At 55.7% G+C, this 20,118-nt stretch overlaps 2 protein-coding genes across 7 annotated transcripts in view; both read left to right on the forward strand.

Annotated features, from left to right (window-relative positions):
• Window positions 1-6,827: 6,827 nt before the first annotated feature.
• Window positions 6,828-15,136, forward strand: LOC148671844 (tubulin beta chain). Of its 2 annotated transcripts, none has more exons than XM_088632773.1 (4): window positions 6,828-6,991; window positions 11,419-11,527; window positions 11,924-12,034; window positions 12,843-15,136. In XM_088632773.1, the coding sequence occupies exons 1-4, from the start codon at window positions 6,935-6,937 to the stop codon at window positions 13,898-13,900; spliced, it is 1,335 nt and encodes a 444-aa protein (XP_088488899.1). In that variant the 5' UTR covers window positions 6,828-6,934; the 3' UTR covers window positions 13,901-15,136. The 2 variants fall into 2 exon arrangements, with proteins under 2 accessions (XP_088488899.1, XP_088488898.1); XM_088632772.1 differs by having other exon boundaries at window positions 11,419-11,526; window positions 11,920-12,034.
• Window positions 15,137-18,123: 2,987 nt separating this feature from the next.
• Window positions 18,124-20,118, forward strand: part of mdc1 (mediator of DNA damage checkpoint 1) — a 34,987-nt gene continuing 32,992 nt past the window's right edge. For all 5 annotated transcript variants that reach the window (XM_088632709.1, XM_088632711.1, XM_088632713.1 and 2 more), the window contains exons 1-2: window positions 18,124-18,234; window positions 19,380-19,510. In XM_088632709.1, the coding sequence (XP_088488835.1) occupies window positions 19,390-19,510 (121 nt within the window). In that variant the 5' untranslated portion in view covers window positions 18,124-18,234; window positions 19,380-19,389. The remainder of the gene's footprint in view (window positions 18,235-19,379; window positions 19,511-20,118) is intronic.

Raw genomic sequence — 20,118 nt, forward strand, 5'->3', positions numbered from 1 at the left:
CACACTGTATTATTATTATTGAGAGACAGACTCACTGTTCCTCAGGCTGGGACAGGAGATCACACACTGTATTATTATTATTGAGAGACAGGCTCGCTGTCTGTTCCTCAGGCTGGGACAGGAGATCACACACTGGATTATTATTATTGAGAGACAGACTCACTGTTCCTCAGGCTTTGACAGGAGATCACACACTGTATTATTATTATTGAGAGACAGGCTCACTGTCTGTTCCTCAGGCTGGGACAGGAGATCACACACTGTATTATTATTATTGAGAGACAGGCTCACTGTCTGTTCCTCAGGCTGGGACAGGAGATCACACACTGTATTATTATTATTGAGAGACAGACTCACTGTTCCTCAGGTTGGGACAGGAGATCACACACTGGATTATTATTATTGAGAGACAGACTCACTGTTCCTCAGGCTGGGACAGGAGATCACACACTGTATTATTATTATTGAGAGACAGGCTCACTGTCTGTTCCTCAGGCTGGGACAGGAGATCACACACTGGATTATTATTATTGAGAGACAGACTCACTGTTCCTCAGGCTGGGACAGGAGATCACACACTGTATTATTATTATTGAGAGACAGGCTCACTGTCTGTTCCTCAGGCTGGGACAGGAGATCACAGGCTGTATCATTATTATTGAGAGACAGGTTCACTGTCTGTTCCTCAGGCTGGGACAGGAGATCACACACTGGATTATTATTATTGAGAGACAGGCTCGCTGTCTGTTCCTCAGGCTGCGACAGGAGATCACACACTGTATTATTATTATTGAGAGACAGGCTCGCTGTCTGTTCCTCAGGCTGCGACAGGAGATCACACACTGTATTATTATTATTGAGAGACAGGCTCCCTGTCTGTTCCTCAGGCTGCGACAGGAGATCACACACTGTATTATTATTATTGAGAGACAGGCTCGCTGTCTGTTCCTCAGGCTGCGACAGGAGATCACACACTGTATTATTATTATTGAGAGACAGGCTCGCTGTCTGTTCCTCAGGCTGGGACAGGAGATCACACACTGGATTATTATTATTGAGAGACAGACTCACTGTTCCTCAGGCTTTGACAGGAGATCACACACTGTATTATTATTATTGAGAGACAGGCTCCCTGTCTGTTCCTCAGGCTTTGACAGGAGATCACACATTGTATTATTATTATTGAGAGACAGGCTCGCTGTCTGTTCCTCAGGCTGCGACAGGAGATCACACACTGTATTATTATTATTGAGAGACAGGCTCGCTGTCTGTTCCTCAGGCTGCGACAGGAGATCACACACTGTATTATTATTATTGAGAGACAGGCTCGCTGTCTGTTCCTCAGGCTGCGACAGGAGATCACACACTGTATTATTATTATTGAGAGACAGGCTCCCTGTCTGTTCCTCAGGCTGGGACAGGAGATCACACACTGGATTATTATTATTGAGAGACAGGCTCGCTGTCTGTTCCTCAGGCTGCGACAGGAGATCACACACTGTATTATTATTATTGAGAGACAGGCTCGCTGTCTGTTCCTCAGGCTGCGACAGGAGATCACACACTGTATTATTATTATTGAGAGACAGGCTCCCTGTCTGTTCCTCAGGCTGCGACAGGAGATCACACACTGTATTATTATTATTGAGAGACAGGCTCGCTGTCTGTTCCTCAGGCTGCGACAGGAGATCACACACTGTATTATTATTATTGAGAGACAGGCTCCCTGTCTGTTCCTCAGGCTGGGACAGGAGATCACACACTGTATTATTATTATTGAGAGACAGACTCACTGTTCCTCAGGCTGGGACAGGAGATCACACACTGTATTATTATTATTGAGAGACAGACTCACTGTTCCTCAGGCTGGGACAGGAGATCACACACTGTATTATTATTATTGAGAGACAGGCTCACTGTCTGTTCCTCAGGCTGGGACAGGAGATCACACACTGGATTATTATTATTGAGAGACAGGCTCCCTGTCTGTTCCTCAGGCTGCGACAGGAGATCACACACTGTATTATTATTATTGAGAGACAGGCTCGCTGTCTGTTCCTCAGGCTGCGACAGGAGATCACACACTGTATTATTATTATTGAGAGACAGGCTCGCTGTCTGTTCCTCAGGCTGGGACAGGAGATCACACACTGGATTATTATTATTGAGAGACAGACTCACTGTTCCTCAGGCTTTGACAGGAGATCACACACTGTATTATTATTGAGAGACAGGCTCACTGTCTGTTCCTCAGGCTGGGACAGGAGATCACACACTGTATTATTATTATTGAGAGACAGGCTCACTGTCTGTTCCTCAGGCTGGGACAGGAGATCAAGCCCTGTATTACTAGTATTGAGAGACAGGCTCACTGTCTGTTCCTCAGGCTGGGACAGGAGATCACACACTGGATTATTATTATTGAGAGACAGGCTCACTGTCTGTTCCTCAGGCTGGGACAGGAGATCACACACTGTATTATTATTATTGAGAGACAGGCTCACTGTCTGTTCCTCAGGCTGGGACAGGAGATCAAGCCCTGTATTACTAGTATTGAGAGACAGGCTCACTGTCTGTTCCTCAGGCTGGGACAGGAGATCACACACTGGATTATTATTATTGAGAGACAGGCTCACTGTCTGTTCCTCAGGCTGGGACAGGAGATCACACACTGGATTATTATTATTATTGAGAGACAGGCTCACTGTTCCTCAGGCTGGGACAGGAGATCACACACTGTATTATTATTATTGAGAGACAGGCTCACTGTCTGTTCCTCAGGCTGGGACAGGAGATCACACACTGTATTATTATTATTGAGAGACAGACTCACTGTTCCTCAGGCTGGGACAGGAGATCACACACTGGATTATTATTATTGAGAGACAGGCTCACTGTCTGTTCCTCAGGCTGGGACAGGAGATCACATGCTGTATTATTATTATTGAGAGACAGGTTCACTGTCTGTTCCTCAGGCTGGGACAGGAGATCACACACTGTATTATTATTATTGAGAGACAGGCTCACTGTTCCTCAGGCTGGGACAGGAGATCACACACTGTATTATTATTATTGAGAGACAGACTCACTGTTCCTCAGGCTGGGACAGGAGATCACACACTGTATTATTATTATTGAGAGACAGGCTCGCTGTCTGTTCCTCAGGCTGGGACAGGAGATCACACACTGTATTATTATTATTGAGAGACAGGCTCACTGTCTGTTCCTCAGGCTGGGACAGGAGATCACACACTGTATTATTATTATTGAGAGACAGGCTCACTGTCTGTTCCTCAGGCTGGGACAGGAGATCACACACTGTATTATTATTATTGAGAGACAGACTCACTGTTCCTCAGGCTGGGACAGGAGATCACACACTGGATTATTATTATTGAGAGACAGACTCACTGTTCCTCAGGCTGGGACAGGAGATCACACACTGTATTATTATTATTGAGAGACAGGCTCACTGTCTGTTCCTCAGGCTGGTACAGGAGATCACACACTGGATTATTATTATTGAGAGACAGACTCACTGTTCCTCAGGCTGGGACAGGAGATCACACACTGTATTATTATTATTGAGAGACAGGCTCACTGTCTGTTCCTCAGGCTGGGACAGGAGATCACATGCTGTATTATTATTATTGAGAGACAGGTTCACTGTCTGTTCCTCAGGCTGGGACAGGAGATCACACACTGTATTATTATTATTGAGAGACAGGCTCACTGTCTGTTCCTCAGGCTGGGACAGGAGATCACACACTGTATTATTATTATTGAGAGACAGACTCACTGTTCCTCAGGCTGGGACAGGAGATCACACACTGTATTATTATTATTGAGAGACAGACTCACTGTTCCTCAGGCTGGGACAGGAGATCACACACTGTATTATTATTATTGAGAGACAGGCTCGCTGTCTGTTCCTCAGGCTGGGACAGGAGATCACACACTGGATTATTATTATTGAGAGACAGACTCACTGTTCCTCAGGCTGGGACAGGAGATCACACACTGTATTATTATTATTGAGAGACAGGCTCACTGTTCCTCAGGCTGGGACAGGAGATCACACACTGTATTATTATTATTGAGAGACAGACTCACTGTTCCTCAGGCTGGGACAGGAGATCACACACTGTATTATTATTATTGAGAGACAGGCTCACTGTCTGTTCCTCAGGCTGGGACAGGAGATCACACACTGGATTATTATTATTGAGAGACAGGCTCACTGTCTGTTCCTCAGGCTGCGACAGGAGATCACATGCTTTATTATTATTATTGAGAGACAGGTTCACTGTCTGTTCCTCAGGCTGGGACAGGAGATCACACACTGTATTATTATTATTGAGAGACAGGCTCACTGTTCCTCAGGCTGGGACAGGAGATCACACACTGTATTATTATTATTGAGAGACAGACTCACTGTTCCTCAGGCTGGGACAGGAGATCACACACTGTATTATTATTATTGAGAGACAGGCTCGCTGTCTGTTCCTCAGGCTGGGACAGGAGATCACACACTGGATTATTATTATTGAGAGACAGGCTCACTGTCTGTTCCTCAGGCTGGGACAGGAGATCACACACTGTATTATTATTATTGAGAGACAGACTCACTGTTCCTCAGGCTGGGACAGGAGATCACACACTGTATTATTATTATTGAGAGACAGGCTCGCTGTCTGTTCCTCAGGCTGGGACAGGAGATCACACACTGGATTATTATTATTGAGAGACAGGCTCACTGTCTGTTCCTCAGGCTGCGACAGGAGATCACATGCTTTATTATTATTATTGAGAGACAGGTTCACTGTCTGTTCCTCAGGCTGGGACAGGAGATCACACACTGTATTATTATTATTGAGAGACAGGCTCACTGTTCCTCAGGCTGGGACAGGAGATCACACACTGTATTATTATTATTGAGAGACAGACTCACTGTTCCTCAGGCTGGGACAGGAGATCACACACTGTATTATTATTATTGAGAGACAGGCTCACTGTCTGTTCCTCAGGCTGGGACAGGAGATCACACCCTGTATTTCTAGTATTGAGAGTATTATTATTACTGAGAGTATTATTATGACTGAGGCTCACTTTTTCCTCTGTTGGCCTGGTGATGTCACGGAGGGGGAGGGGCTGGGGATAGCACATGCTCGGTGGCCGGGGGGTGATGTCATCGACCGTCTGCGCTGCAGAAGGGGCTGCTGGGAGTCCCGGGGGCCTGCAGCACTGACCGGGAGAGAGGGGGGGTGGGGGGCTGTTAGGGGTTCTGATCGATCAGCCCCTCCCTGCTGCTCCCGCAGTTAGTTCATGGGCAGCGCTGGTAACGAGCAGGACTGTGTGTTCGCCTTCCCCAGAGGGAGCAGAGAGCACCGATTGTGCTCTTTTCAGCAGTGCTGAGTGTGTGCCTGTGTCCAGCTGTGTGTGTGTCTGTGTCTGTCCAGCTGTGTGTGTGTCTGTGTCCAGCTCTGTGTGTGCCTGTGTCCAGCTCTGTGTGTGTCTGTCTGTCCAGCTGTGTGTGTCTGTGTCCAGCTCTGTGTGTGCCTGTGTCCAGCTCTGTGTCTGCATCTTTCCAGCTGTGTTTCTGCATCCGTCCAGCTGTGTGTGTATCTGTGTTTGTCTGTCCAGCTGTGTGTGCGTTTGTCCAGGTGTCTGTATGACCAGCTGTGTGCGTTTGTCCAGCTGTGTCTATCTGTCCAGCTGTTTTCCCATTTTCATCTGTGATTGTGTTTTATTGTTTTTTTTAAAGATCTTGATCTACTTCAAATACAGTGAGACTTCATCTTCCAATGAGTCTCTCTCTCTCTTGTGCACAGACTGTTCTCTCCCCCTGCCCGTCTGTCTCTATGTGTGCCTGCCTGTCTCTCTCTCCCCATCTGTCTCTACGTTCCTGCATGTCTTTCTCTCTGTGTGCCTGTCTCTCCCCCTGTCTGACTGTCTGTCTCTCTCTCTCTCTCTCTGTGTGACTGTCTCTCCCCCTGTCTGACTGTCTGTCTCTCTCTGTGTGTGACTGTCTCTCCCCCTGTCTGACTGTCTGTCTCTCTCTGTGTGTGACTGTCTCTCCTCCTGTCTGACTGTCTGTCTCTCTCTCTGTGTGACTGTCTCTCCCCCTGTCTGACTGTCTGTCTCTCTCTGTGTGTGACTGTCTCTCCCCCTGTCTGACTGTCTGTCTCTCTCTGTGTGTGACTGTCTCTCCTCCTGTCTGACTGTCTGTCTCTCTCTCTGTGTGACTGTCTCTCCCCCTGTCTGACTGTCTGTCTCTCTCTGTGTGTGACTGTCTCTCCCCCGCCTGTCCCTCTCTCAGTTTAATTCCATTCAAGACGCTTTATTGACGAGATGATGGAATAAAATCGCGGTCGCCATACAAACACAGCCAGCCACCGACACCGACCTCACGACACGCGTGAACACAGCTCCACGCCTCGAACATGTCTCTCTCCCTCTCCCCGTCCGCGTCCGCGCTGACTCATCGCTCGCCGATCAAAACAGCGCCGCGGCCGGCCGGGGGCATTTTCTGAAAGAGGAGATACGCCATGCCAGCGGTCTGGAGAAGGAGGGAGGGGGGAAAAAAACTACAACTCCCAGCATGCCAGGCACCGGCACTCCCTGTGCACTTCCGGCCCTTCCCCCTGCAGAGAGACCGAGAGACAGCGGAGCCCTCCCGCCCCTCCCCCCGGCCCCGCCCTCCTCCGGCCTCCCCCTCCAATCAGCGGCCCCGCCCGGCCGGCCTGCGGCAGCGGCGGCCAATCGCGGCGCGCCGAGCCCCCCCTCCACCGCCCCGCCGGGCCCGCCCCCCCGGGTATATAGCCTTTGTCCACGGCGGCGCCGGCTCTCATCCGAGCAAGCCAGCGGCGGACCCACCCCACGTCCACGTCCCGAGTGTCGCTTTTCCTCCTTTTTTTTCCTTCGCAGTCCAGCCATGAGGGAGATCGTGCACATCCAGGCCGGGCAGTGCGGCAACCAGATCGGCGCCAAGGTAACCCCACCATCTTCATCATCATCATCATCATCATCAAGGGCGATTAACAAAGACACGCGACCCGGTCTCCCCCCACCCCACTCCCCCTCCAAAAAAACTCAAATCTGTCCCCTAGCCGGGAGGAAACAGCCCCACGCACCGGAGGGCGATCGATTAAAAAAAAAAACACAAATTCAAGTGGGAATCGAGCGTGTTTTTTCACCCCCCCGAATTTCAGCCGGGTAGCGGCTGTCAAACCTCATCAGAGGGTGAAAGGCGACGCCGGGGACGCGCCCACGCGTGCTCCCGGCTGCAGGCTGGCCGGTTACGAGTGTATCGCTTTTCCCCACGCGTGACAGGGAACAGGAGTGGGGGGGGGCGGCAGCTGTGGCCTCGCCCGTGATTCTGTGTGTGTGTCAGCCCTGTCGACCATCTGCTGTCCTCGCCGGGAGTGGGGGCGGGGAGGGGGTCTGTCTTTCATGCCGTTTTTTTAAAAGCCGCAAGGGAAAAAAAAAAGTTTTTCCGTGGCCGGTACCGGTTCCACGCCCTGTGGGAGTGGGCTGGGGAGGGGGTTGGGTCGGTGCCTGACCTCTCGGGGAGGCGGATCGGCTCGGGTTTGGGCGCCGGAGGCGGCGGCGGTGTCTGTCTGTCTGTCGCGGGTGGGAGCGGTGCGTGTCCGTCCGTCCGCGGGTGGCTGGGTGGGTGTTTTCTTGCGGGGAGGGGGGTGGGTGAGGCTGCGGTTCGGAGTCCGGGAGTGGGGGATGTTGCGGGTGGAGGCTCTCTCGCTGTCTCTGTGTGTCTCGGGTGGGGGTGGGTGTCGGCGCACCGTTAGTTAGAGGAGGAGAGAGAGAAGATGGCGTCCGAGCAGGCGCCGAGCCCGTCTCTCTCTCTCTCCTCTCTGCTCCTCTCTCCCGGAGCGAGTGCGGGTCGGAGGAGGAAGAGGAGGGAGAGAGAGAAGATGGCGTCCGGGCAGACAGAGGCACGGACAGGCGCCGAGCCCGTCTCTCTCTCCTCCGGCTCCTCTCTCCCGGAGCGAGGAGGAGGAGGGGGGAGAGACAGACAGACAGAGAGAGGAAGCCGGCTGCGGGTCTCCTTTGTTCCCCGTGTGTCCGAGGCGAATCCGCCCTCCTGCCGCCCCCCCGCCAGGGCCGGTCCGAACCGGGCTGGCCGCCCCGACACGGTCCCCGAATTACCCCCTCTTCCTCCTCCTCCCCTCCGCCCGTCCGACTCGGGGTTCACGCCGCCGCGCGCCGTGTCGGGGTACCCCGGCGAAGGTGGTTTGGGGGGGTCGCTGTTTCTCCTGAGGGAGGGGTGGGAAGGCGGAGACGCGCTCGGCTCCCGGCGCCTCCATTTTGAGACGCGGACCGAGCGGCGTGGCGTCTGTGTCGCGGGTGGAGGGGGGGGGGTGCGGGGGTCTTTGTGTGGCCACACGCCGCAGAGAATAAATCGGTGGTGGGTCCGCCACTCAAGCCGGACCGAAAAAACACGCGTCGTTTCGCGTGGACGGGAGTGTGTTTTTTTTTTCCTGTCGGAGTTGGGGCGGGGTCTGTCTTTATGTGCGGGTCAGAGCCCACGGAGGAGGGGGGGGTGGACTGCAATGCGTCTCGCGTGTGGTGGGGTTTTTTTTTGCGCGTGTGGCCGGTGTGGATACCACTGTCTTTGTGGAGGGGGGAGGCGATATCCGAGGTGGTGGTGGGGGTGGGAAACGGCTATGAGCAGCAGCAATCGATTTAATTGATTAGCTGTGTGGCTCAGCTGTCTGTGACTGTTCTGGAGTAGGGGTGGGGTCATGTCTGTCTGTCAGCAGTCTGATCCGCTCCAGGTGTGACAGGGCAGCAGTCTGATCCGCTCCAGGTGTGACAGGGCAGCAGTCTGATCCGCTCCAGGTGTGACAGGGCAGCAGTCTGATCCCCTCCAGGTGTGACAGTGCTGTCAGTCAGACTCCCAGTGCGCAGCAGTCTGATCCGCTCCAGGTGTGACAGTGCAGTCAGACTCCCAGTGTGCAGCAGTCTGATCCGCTCCAGGTGTGACAGTGCTGTCAGACCCCCAGTGTGACAGTGCTGTCAGACCCCCAGTGTGGAGCTGTCTGATCCCCTCCAGGTGTGACAGTGCTGTCAGTCAGACTCCCAGTGCGCAGCAGTCTGATCCGCTCCAGGTGTGACAGTGCAGTCAGACTCCCAGTGTGCAGCAGTCTGATCCCCTCCAGGTGTGACAGGGCAGCAGTCTGATCCGCTCCAGGTGTGACAGTGCTGTCAAACTCCCAGTGTGCAGCAGTCTGATCCGCTCCAGGTGTGACAGTGCTGTCAGTCAGACTCCCAGTGCGCAGCAGTCTGATCCGCTCCAGGTGTGACAGTGCTGTCAGACTCCCAGTGCGCAGCAGTCTGATCCGCTCCAGGTGTGACAGTGCTGTCAGACTCCCAGTGCACAGCAGTCTGATCTGCTCCAGGTGTGACAGTGCTGTCAGTCAGACTCCCAGTGTGGAGCAGTCTGATCCGCTCCAGGTGTGACAGTGCTGTCAGACTCCCAGTGCACAGCAGTCTGATCTGCTCCAGGTGTGACAGTGCTGTCAGTCAGACTCCCAGTGTGGAGCAGTCTGATCCGCTCCAGGTGTGACAGTGCTGTCAGACTCCCAGTGCGCAGCAGTCTGATCCGCTCCAGGTGTGACAGTGCTGTCAGTCAGACTCCCAGTGTGCAGCAGTCTGATCCGCTCCAGGTGTGACAGTGCTGTCAGTCAGACTCCCAGTGTGGAGCAGTCTGATCTGCTCCAGGTGTGACAGTGCTGTCAGACTCCCAGTGTGGAGCAGTCTGATCCACTCCAGGTGTGTCAGTGCAGTCAGTCTGTTCCCCCTCCAGGGTTGGCCAGCTGCCCAGTGGGAGCAGAGATCTCGGTCTCTCTGCGGCCAGCGACGAGCCCAGCTCCTGCTAGGCCAGTATGGGTCTTCCAGATCTCTTTAAGCCCCGAGAACAAGCCTCTCCTCACTCCTGACCTGTACGGTTTTCCGAGGGAGTTCAAACCCTGCTGCCTGGCCCCTCTCCAGGCTGCAGATCCCCCAGAAATCCGGTCCTGGCCAGGGATCAGGGATGTGGGGGGGATTAATGAGCTGATCTGCAGAGCTGGCCTGTAGGGTAGGAGAGACTGACCTCGTGAGGAGAGGGAGGCGGCTACCCCCCCTGCCCTGTGTGTGTGAGGGGGGGCAGTGAGCTAGTAGTGGGGTAATTAAGGTACCTGGGGTAAAGGTTAATTAAATAGGGCCCTGGCGTCTGCTCTCTATAGATCTGCGCCATTTGGTTTGCTGTTAAGTTCACCTGCATGCCCCTCTTCCCCCCCATTAGCAAATCTTGGTGAGGTTTAACTCTTTCTCTGTTCAGGGCGTTTGTCTGTCTGTATGGGCCACTTGTTCCCCACCCCCACCCCTCTCTGTGTACAGTAGAGCCTCCTGTCCTGACTGGAGGAGCTCACCCAGCTGTGTCTGGAGAGAAGCCAGGGTATCAGCTTGTTCCCCCCTCCCACCCCTCTCTGTGTACAGTAGAGCCCCCTGTCCTAACTGGAGGAGCTCGTCCAGCTGGGATTGGGGTCAGCGTGCACGTGCTGCGGTGTTGAACTCGCTTGACCCTCTGCACGCGCCTGCGGCTCTCTTCCTGTCGGATTGGTGGCTAATCCGGATCAGGCCGGCTCCCTCTCTCTCCCTGCGGCAACCTGTCGGTTGTCAGTTCTGATCTGCGCTTGGCGAGAGACACATCTTTAATCTGAAGGATTCGTCTGGTGATTTACTCTGCTGTGCTGTTAAAAACCCCGGTGAGATCAGGGTACAAACGGGGTACAGTGCAGTACAGCCCAGTGAGATCAGGGTAGAAACACAGGACAGCGCAGTAAAGCCCAGTTAGATTGTAGTAAAAACACAGTACAGTAGAGTTCAGCCCAGTGAGGTCAGGGTAAAAACACAGGACAGCGCAGTACAGCCCAGTGAGATCGGGGTAAAAACACAGGACAGCCCAGTGAGATCAGGGTAAAAACACAGGACAGTGCAGTCCAGCCCAGTGAGATCAGGGTAAAAACACAGGACAGTGCAGTACAGCCCAGTGAGATCGGGGTAAAAACACAGGACAGCGCAGTAAAGCCCAGTGAGATCAGGGTCAAAACAGGACAGTGCAGAGCAGCCCAGTGAGATCAGGGTAAAAACACAGTACAGCGCAGTGAGATCAGGGTAAAAGCTCCCTGAACCGGCTCAGATCTGCTGCCCCCATTGGCAGAACGATCTGCTGCCCCTGTGCTCGTCGATCGATTGAGAATCCTTTTTCAGACTTGACGGGCCGCTGTGCCTGTGCTCTTACTCTTGTGGGGGTGGGTGAGTTGGGACCCCTCTTTCTTCCGGGGTGACGGCGGAGAATGATGAGGAGTCTCTAACCCCAGCATGTCTCTCTCTCTCTCTCTCTCGTTCCCCCAGTTCTGGGAGGTCATCAGCGACGAGCATGGCATCGACCCCACGGGCACCTACCACGGCGACAGCGACCTGCAGCTGGACAGGATCAGCGTCTACTACAACGAGGCCACAGGTACCAGTCCTCTCCGGCGTGTGGGGGGCGCCCCCCGGTGGTCGCGGCGAGTCACTGCAGATTCCCCGACACTTCCATGTCGCGCTTTTCCTCGACACTCCGCTCCGGGAGCTTTATGGGTAATGGGGGCCAGTACGCTTGCCACAAACCAGTAAGACTGACCGACTGGACCGGGTCTCTCTGGGGGCAGCGGGTCTTCGGCGCTGGTCTTCTCTAGGGGTGGGGTGGTGATGTGGGCTGGGTCAGAGGTCGGGGGTCAGAGATTGGGGGTTGCTCTAGGGTGATGGGGGAGGGAGGGGTGTTTCTGCGGTGGGGTGGGGGGGGTCCCCAGTTTTGCGTGTCCTTTACGGTTCCTGCTGTCCAGGTGACTCTCTCCTGTCTTGCGATCTCTTGGAGGTGGTAAATACGTGCCGAGGGCCATCCTGGTGGACCTCGAACCCGGGACCATGGACTCGGTGAGGTCCGGACCCTTCGGACAGATCTTCAGGCCCGACAACTTCGTCTTCGGTGAGTGGGGTGGGGGGTGGGTGGGGTAAAAACACAGTCCAGCCCAGTGAGGTCAGGGTAAAAACACAGGACAGTGCAGGACAGCCCAGTGAGGTCAGGGTAAAAACATAGGACAGCCCAGTGAGGTCAGGGTAAAAACATAGGACAGCCCAGTGAGGTCAGGGTAAAAACATAGGACAGCCCAGTGAGGTCAGGGTAGAAACATAGGACAGCCCAGTGAGGTCAGGGTAGAAACACAGGACAGCGCAGTACAGCCCAGTGAGATCAGGGTAAAAACATAGGACAGCCCAGTGAGGTCAGGGTAAAAACACAGGACAGCGCAGTCCAGCCCAGTGAGATCAGGGTAAAAACACAGTCCAGCCCAGTGAGATCAGGGTAAAAACACAGTCCAGCCCAGTGAGATCAGGGTAGAAACACAGGACAGTGCAGTCCAGCGCAGTGAGATCAGGGTAAAAACACAGTCCAGCCCAGTGAGATCAGGGTAGAAACACAGTCCAGCCCAGTGAGATCAGGGTAGAAACACAGTAGGACAGCGCAGTCCAGCGCAGTGAGATCAGGGTAAAAACACAGTCCAGCCCAGTGAGATCAGGGTAGAAACACAGTAGGACAGCGCAGTCCAGCCCAGTGAGGTCAGGGTAAAAACGCAGGACAGCCCAGTGAGATCAGGGTAAAAACACAGGACAGCCCAGTGAGGTCAGGGTAAAAACACAGTCCAGCCCAGTGAGATCAGGGTAAAAACAGAGGACAGCACAGTCCAGCCCAGTGAGATCGGACCCTCACCTCTCTCCCCTCCCCCGCCCCCCTGCAGGCCAGAGCGGCGCCGGCAACAACTGGGCCAAGGGCCACTACACGGAGGGGGCGGAGCTGGTGGACTCGGTGCTGGACGTGGTGCGGAAGGAGGCGGAGAGCTGCGACTGCCTGCAGGGCTTCCAGCTCACCCACTCGCTGGGCGGGGGCACGGGCTCGGGCATGGGCACCCTGCTGATCAGCAAGATCCGCGAGGAGTACCCCGACCGCATCATGAACACCTTCAGCGTGGTGCCCTCGCCCAAGGTGTCCGACACGGTGGTGGAGCCCTACAACGCCACCCTGTCGGTGCACCAGCTGGTGGAGAACACGGACGAGACCTACTGCATCGACAACGAGGCCCTCTACGACATCTGCTTCCGCACCCTGAAGCTGACCACGCCCACGTACGGCGACCTGAACCACCTGGTGTCGGCCACCATGAGCGGCGTCACCACCTGCCTGCGCTTCCCCGGGCAGCTCAACGCCGACCTGCGCAAGCTGGCCGTCAACATGGTGCCCTTCCCCCGCCTGCACTTCTTCATGCCCGGCTTTGCCCCCCTCACCAGCCGGGGCAGCCAGCAGTACCGCGCCCTGACCGTGCCCGAGCTCACCCAGCAGGTCTTCGACGCCAAGAACATGATGGCCGCCTGCGACCCGCGCCACGGCCGCTACCTGACGGTGGCCGCCGTCTTCCGGGGCCGCATGTCCATGAAGGAGGTGGACGAGCAGATGCTCAACGTGCAGAACAAGAACAGCAGCTACTTCGTGGAGTGGATCCCCAACAACGTCAAGACGGCCGTCTGCGACATCCCGCCCCGGGGGCTCAAGATGGCCGTCACCTTCATCGGCAACTCCACCGCCATCCAGGAGCTGTTCAAGCGCATCTCGGAGCAGTTCACCGCCATGTTCCGCCGCAAGGCCTTCCTGCACTGGTACACGGGCGAGGGCATGGACGAGATGGAGTTCACCGAGGCCGAGAGCAACATGAACGACCTGGTCTCCGAGTACCAGCAGTACCAGGACGCCACGGCGGAGGAGGAGGGCGAGTTCGAGGAGGAGGCCGAGGAGGACGCCTGAGATCGAGGGGGGTTGTGGGGTTGCGGGGGGGGGGGAGGGGGGAGAGAGGCGGAGCCACGTCTTCTCGCCAGGCAGAACCAGCGGAGTCTTTGTCCACTTTTGTCCTCTTTTTTTGTTTTGTTTTCCTGCCCTCCGAGCCGGCTGCTGCCCGGGCTCTGTCGCGGTTTCGTTTTGGTGGTGGGAGGGGCTGGCTGTGCCAACCCTCTCTGGCCGGTGTGCGGAGTTGAACCCGGAACCCCCTACCTGGAACCGGTTCCTTGTCTCGGGAGGAGGGGCGGAAAGGAGGAGAGAGGGTGGGGAGGGTAGTGTTAGGGTGACCTTAGCCTTGCTTAGCTTCTGAGATCAGATGAGACTCGGGGGGGGTCCCCCTCCCCTGCCCTGTGAAGTGGGTGGGGGGGAGGGGGGGGTGCTGGTTGTTCTGGGGTCTCCTGTAGGGTGGGGGGGGGGGGTCAAGAACTAGGAGAATCCTTCTTCTTCCCCAAGTGCAGTGATCGTCCGCTTGGCCTGGCCGGATCGGCGCTCGATTGCTCGGGTCTGTGGGTCGCACTCGAGCTTTGAGGGGGTATAGCCCCGCTCCACCCCTACCCACCCTCGCTCGCCTCTTCTCCCACCACCACTACCACCACCCCTGCCTCCCTGCCGGGCCTCGGTGGGGGGGGGGGGGGACGCAGGCCGGTGGGCTCGCGCGCGGACGCCAGCGACCGTCCCGCGCGCGGGGTCTGGTGGTGGCGGAGGGAGGGGTGTTGGGTTGGGGGGGGGGGAAGGGGGTGTTTATAGGGTGCAAAATGAGCCAGCCCCCACTCCAGCGAGACAGGAAGTGGCTTCACTAAAACAGGAAGTGGAGCTGCAGTGCCCTCTGCCCTCTGCCCTCTGCCCTGCCAAATGGATGTGGGGGTTCGATCAGATTGGGACGTGCGTGTTTTGGTGGGGGGGGGCCAGGAAGGGGGGGTTGCCAGTTCGAACGCTACTGTTGGAGCTGTGGGGAGGTTCTGGGAGGAGCGGAGCTCGGGCAGTAGTGGTCTCGATCGGGTCTCCCCCCCTCGAAATGCCGTCACGAGTCTTGCGTGTTCCTGCCGTCTTTGTTTTTAAATGATTTTTCCTCTCCCGTGTCGTGCGTGTTCTGAGTTTGTTGTGGTTTTTTTTTTCCCATGTGTTTGATCCCTTTTTGAACTTTTTTTTTCATATTGAAAAGCAAGGAGCCTCTGGGAAAAATAAAAAGTTTTTATTAAAAAAAAATCCAAGCGGTGTTGAGCTGCCTTTGTTTTTCCTTGCACGGTGGTGGGGGGGTGGGCTGGTGCCGGACCGGTGGGCTTGGAGAACGGACCTGGACCGGGATCTGAACTGGTGAGTGACAAGACAGTACAGCAGTTCCCCCTGTCCTGACTGGGCAGCTTGTTCCCCTCTCCCACCCCTCTCTGTGTACAGTAGAGCCTCCTGTCCTGACTGGAGGAGCTCACCCAGCTGTGTCTGGAGAGAAGCCAGGGTATCAGCTTGTTCCCCCCCTCCCGCCTCTCTCTGTGTACAGTAGAGCCTCCTGTCCTGACTGGAGGAGCTCACCCAGCTGTGTCTGGAGAGAAGCCAGGGTATCGGCTTGTTCCCCCTCCCGCCCCTCTCTGTGTACAGTAGAGCCTCCTGTCCTGACTGGAGGAGCTCCCCCAGCTGTGTCTGGAGAGAAGCCAGGGTATCAGCTTGTTCCCCCCTCCCGCCCCTCTCTGTGTACAGTAGAGCCTCCTGTCCTGACTGGAGGAGCTCACCCAGCTGTGTCTGGAGAGAAGCCAGGGTATCGGCTTGTTCCCCCCTCCCGCCCCTCTCTGTGTACAGTAGAGCCTGCTGTCCTGACTGGAAGACACTGACTGACTGACTCATTCGCTGACTATCTTGAAGAAGGCTCAGCAGCGCCTTTATTTCTTGAGGTGCCTCAAGCGATGGGGGATGCCAGTACCTGTGCTGGTGAACTACCGCTGCGCAATCGAGAGCGTCCTCCCCAACGGGATCACCGTGTGGTACGGCAACACCTCTTCGCGAGAAAGAAAGGCACTGCAGAGAATGGTCAATATGGCCCAGAAGATCATCGGCTGCGGTCTCACCGAGATTAAACAGCTCTATGAGGACCGCTGCCGTGGTAGAATTCTGGCCATCACAGAGGACAGTCACCACCCCGGGCATGAGCTCTTCACCCCACTGCCCTCAGGCAAGAGATATAAGAGCATACGGACACTGACCACTAGATTCTTCAATAGCTTCTATCCACGAGCAGTGAGACTGGCGAACACATTTAGCCATCCCCCTCGGACCACACCTACACCATCACCATCTGCCTCATTGTAATTTATTTATTGTACATCTCCAGTCATTGTTTACACGTCTGCATTGTTTACATTCAAACTGCTTGTTGACTTGCACATTGTCTACTGTTTGTTTGTCTATTGTCTTGATGCACTGTCTGCACTTTGTGTTTTTACACTCGTTTTAACAATCGAGAGACTTTCTGTGAGTAAGAATTCCATTGTACCAGTACGTGTACCGGTTACATATGGCAGTAAAGTTCAAGTTCAAGGAGCTCATCCAACTGTCTGGAGAGAAGGAGCTAGGGTCTCTGCTCCGTTACTGAGTCTTAATGAGTCCAGTTTAGCGGTAATCTGCCCCCCCCCCCGCCCGCCCGCAGACAAGCCCTGCCGCCCCCCGGTGCGAGGGGAGACGGTGCAAGACGCTCTCGGTCAGTAAGCGAAGTTGGGAGCAGAGAGGGGGGGAAGGGGTTTGGACGTCTTGACGTATATATCGCTTATATAAGCCGTCGAGTTACTGCAAGGCAAGGAGAGATGCCGTCACTGGGCGGGAGGACGTCGCGTTGTGATGACGTCGCGGGCGCTTCAAGCGCATCGCGCATGTCCAAGCGTTCCACACCTCCCTTAGAAAGCCCTCCTCTCCCCCCCCCCCCCCCCCCCCCACGTCGCCTCGTCCTGCCGGCCAATCAGACACCGGGGAGCTCGGCGAGGGGCAGGGCTGCTGCCCAATAGTCGGCGAGCCTGGCTTGACGGACGGCCGCCCCGTCGAATAGGTGTGTTCGGGGGAGGGACCTTTTGAGATCCCTGTTAAAAAAGACATCACCGCGATTTCAATATGTTGGAACTCCGCATTTGGAAAACGCACTGACAGGAGAAAGAGCTGGGTGATGCCCAATAGATATTGTATAACCAGTAAGGTGAAGGAGGTTTCATACAACATAATTCGACGAATGTTCCCAGTGAAGACTCTTGTTGTCCAGCGATTTTAAATGAATATAGATGACAACTGTGTTTTTTTTTGTGTGTGTGTGTGACAGTAGCCCTGGAACTATTCAGCATCTGTTTTGGTTATGTCCCAGGGTAAACATTTTCTGGACTAAGTTGTAGACTTCTATTAAAAAAGAGAAACCAATATTGATATTTGTTTTGAGGGAACAAGATGTTATGTTAAGGTTCAGCCCCGTCGAGAACAATATTAAAATTTCGTTTCTAATTCAATTTTTCTAATGGCACGTTATTATATACAGAAAATGAAGTGGTCTGGGAAGACCCCTTTGTCTCGGCATTTTAAAATGGACGTATTTGCAAAAAAGTAAGTGCAAAACTACGAAAGCGTATTTAATTTATTATTTATGTTGTTTTAATCTTTATAACTTGAATGTATGGAGTAATATGTACCCCCTGGCGATCTTTTTGTCTTGAATTGTTATATGTACGCTCGTTTGTCTGGTCATTTGTGTTCCGTCTGTTAAACATAAACAAAAAAAATAAAACAAAAAACCTGTCCTTGGGTCTGCCGAGTGTTTATAAGAGTGTTTAGATGTTCCTGGTCTGAAGCTACAGGACTGGTCTATGCCGATCGTCAATGAACTCGCCATGTTTCCGGCGAATAGCCGGCGAGACCCAGGTTGGAGCCCACGCCGGAGCCCGGCTCCAGTCAATACTGCGTGGAAACACACAAATTAAGCCTGCAGACCACGCCCCCACAGTCTGCTCCACCAATCGCCTGCCCGCTCCTCTCCCCTCATCCCGCCCCCTCGGCAGGAGCACCGGAATCCCTCCGTTTCCGCTCGTCCGCCGTGTCCTCTCGCCCAATCAGGCGCCGGGATCTTCGCGACTGGCGTCGCTGCTGCCCAATAGCCGACGAGAAGGGGCCCGGGCGCTTGACGGACGGCCGCCCCGGCGAATAGGCGTGTTCGGGGGGGGAGGGACGGGGCCGATCGGCGCGGCGCACAACAGGAAGACGGTCGCGGAGGCCGCGGCTGAGCTGGATACCCGTGGCGGAGTGGGCGCGCTGTCCCTGCGGGAAACACGCGTGGGGAGCCGCAGGTAAGGGCCGGGGGTCGCAGGGGGCTGCGGGGACGCGCACCCGGGCTTGGGGCTGCCGGGGCTCGGAGAGCAGGGCGAGCTGGCGTGTTAATTTGCCCCCCACGGGCGCCCGTGGAGAGTGGGGTCGGGACCCCCTTCCCGCAGTGTAGCGTTTCACACCGACAGGAGGCAGACTGCTGTACACAGAGAGGGGCGGGAGAGGGGAGCAGGCTGGGGTGGGAGATCCTCATTAGCGCTCCTCTCAGTGTAAACAGCTGCACACACACACAGACTGTGCATGCACACAATATGCTGCATGCACACACAATACGCTGCATGCACACACTGCGCACACCCACAATATGCTGCATGCACACACAATACGCTGCATGCACACACTGCGCACACCCACAATTTGCTGCATGCACACACAATCTGCTGCACGAAGACACACTGCAAACACACTGTGCACGCACACACTACACACACACAATATGCTGCATGAAGACACACTGCAAACACACACAGTACTCTGCATGCACACAGACCGTGCACACACACACACACACTGCACACACAATATGCTTCAGGCACGCACACACACACAACACGCTGCACGCACACACAATACGCTGCATGCAGACACATTGTGTAGGCACACAGTGCGTACACACACAATATGCTGCACGCAGACACACTGTGCACACACATGATACCCTGCACGCACGCACGCACACACGCACACACACACACACACACACACACTGTGCCCCCTCACCCCGAGTTTGTCACCAGCCCTTACCACAAGCGCTCTGTGACCTTGCTTTCTAGGCTGAGGCAGTAGGGGGGTCCCGCGGTGTGGGGGTCCCCAGGGGAGGGGTGTGGGGGTCCCGAGGGGAGGGGGGTGAACGATGTGGGGGTCCCGAGGGGAGGGGAGGGGAGGGGGGGTCCTGAGGGGTGTGGGGGTCCCCAGGGGAGTGGGGTGAACGGTGTGGGGGTCCTGAGGGGAGGGGAGGGGGGGTCCTGAGGGGTGTGGGGGTCCCGAGGGGAGGGGAGGGGGGGTCCTGAGGGGTGTGGGGGTCCCCAGGGGAGGAGAGGGGGGTCCTGAGGGGTGTGGGGGTCCCCAGGGGAGTGGGGTGAACAGTGTGGCTCTTGCTGCTCTGCAGTGCCGGAGCCATGGAGGAGACTCAGCTGATCGAGGGCGCTCTGCTGCTGTCGGAGGAGGAGGACGGAGAGAGGAAGAGGCAAGCTCGGGCCCGGCTGAAGGTCTTCCCCAACCCGCACTTCAAGGAGAGAGGTGGGTCAGGTTCAGGCAGCAGGTCCAGGTCCAGCAGGTCCAGGTCCAGCAGGTCCAGGTCCAGCAGGGTCAGGTTCAGGCAGCAGGTTCAGGTCCAGGCAGCAGGTTCAGGTCCAGCAGGTTCAGGTCCAGCAGGTTCAGGCATCAGCTCCAGCAGGTACAGCAGGTCCAGCAGGTTCAGGCAGCAGGTCCAGGTCCAGCAGGTCCAGCAGGTTCAGGCAGCAGGTCCAGCGGGTTCAGGTTCAGGCAGCAGGTCCAGCAGGTCTGGGTTCAGGCAGCAGGTTCAGGTCCAGCAGGTTCAGGTCCAGCAGGTCCAGCAGGTCCAGCAGGTTCAGGCATCAGCTCCAGCAGGTCCAGCAGGTCCAGCAGGTTCAGGCAGCAGGTCCAGCAGGTTCAGGTTCAGGCAGCAGGTCCAGCAGGATCAGGCAGCAGGTCCAGCAGGTCCAGGTTCAGGCAGCAGGTCCAGCGGGTTCAGGTTCAGGCAGCAGGTCCAGCAGGTCCAGCAGGTCCAGGTTCAGGCAGCAGGTCCAGCAGGTTCAGGTTCAGGATCAGGCAGCAGGTCCAGCGGGTTCAGGCAGCAGGTCCAGCAGGTCCAGCAGGTGCAGGTC

This window comes from Lepisosteus platostomus, chromosome 5 (genome assembly GCF_059453375.1).
Source record: "Lepisosteus platostomus isolate fLepPlt1 chromosome 5, fLepPlt1.hap1, whole genome shotgun sequence".
Lineage (NCBI taxonomy): Eukaryota > Metazoa > Chordata > Actinopteri > Semionotiformes > Lepisosteidae > Lepisosteus > Lepisosteus platostomus.

Bases quoted from the DNA above. Each gene is read 5' to 3' on its own strand.
- LOC148671844 (XM_088632772.1), top strand. From the start codon at position 6,935: ATGAGGGAGATCGTGCACATCCAGGCCGGGCAGTGCGGCAACCAGATC. The intron at 11,527-11,919 runs GGTACCAGTCCT...TTGCGATCTCTT, and splicing joins TCTACTACAACGAGGCCACA to GGAGGTGGTAAATACGTGCC. The intron at 12,035-12,842 runs GTGAGTGGGGTG...GCCCCCCTGCAG, and splicing joins GCCCGACAACTTCGTCTTCG to GCCAGAGCGGCGCCGGCAAC.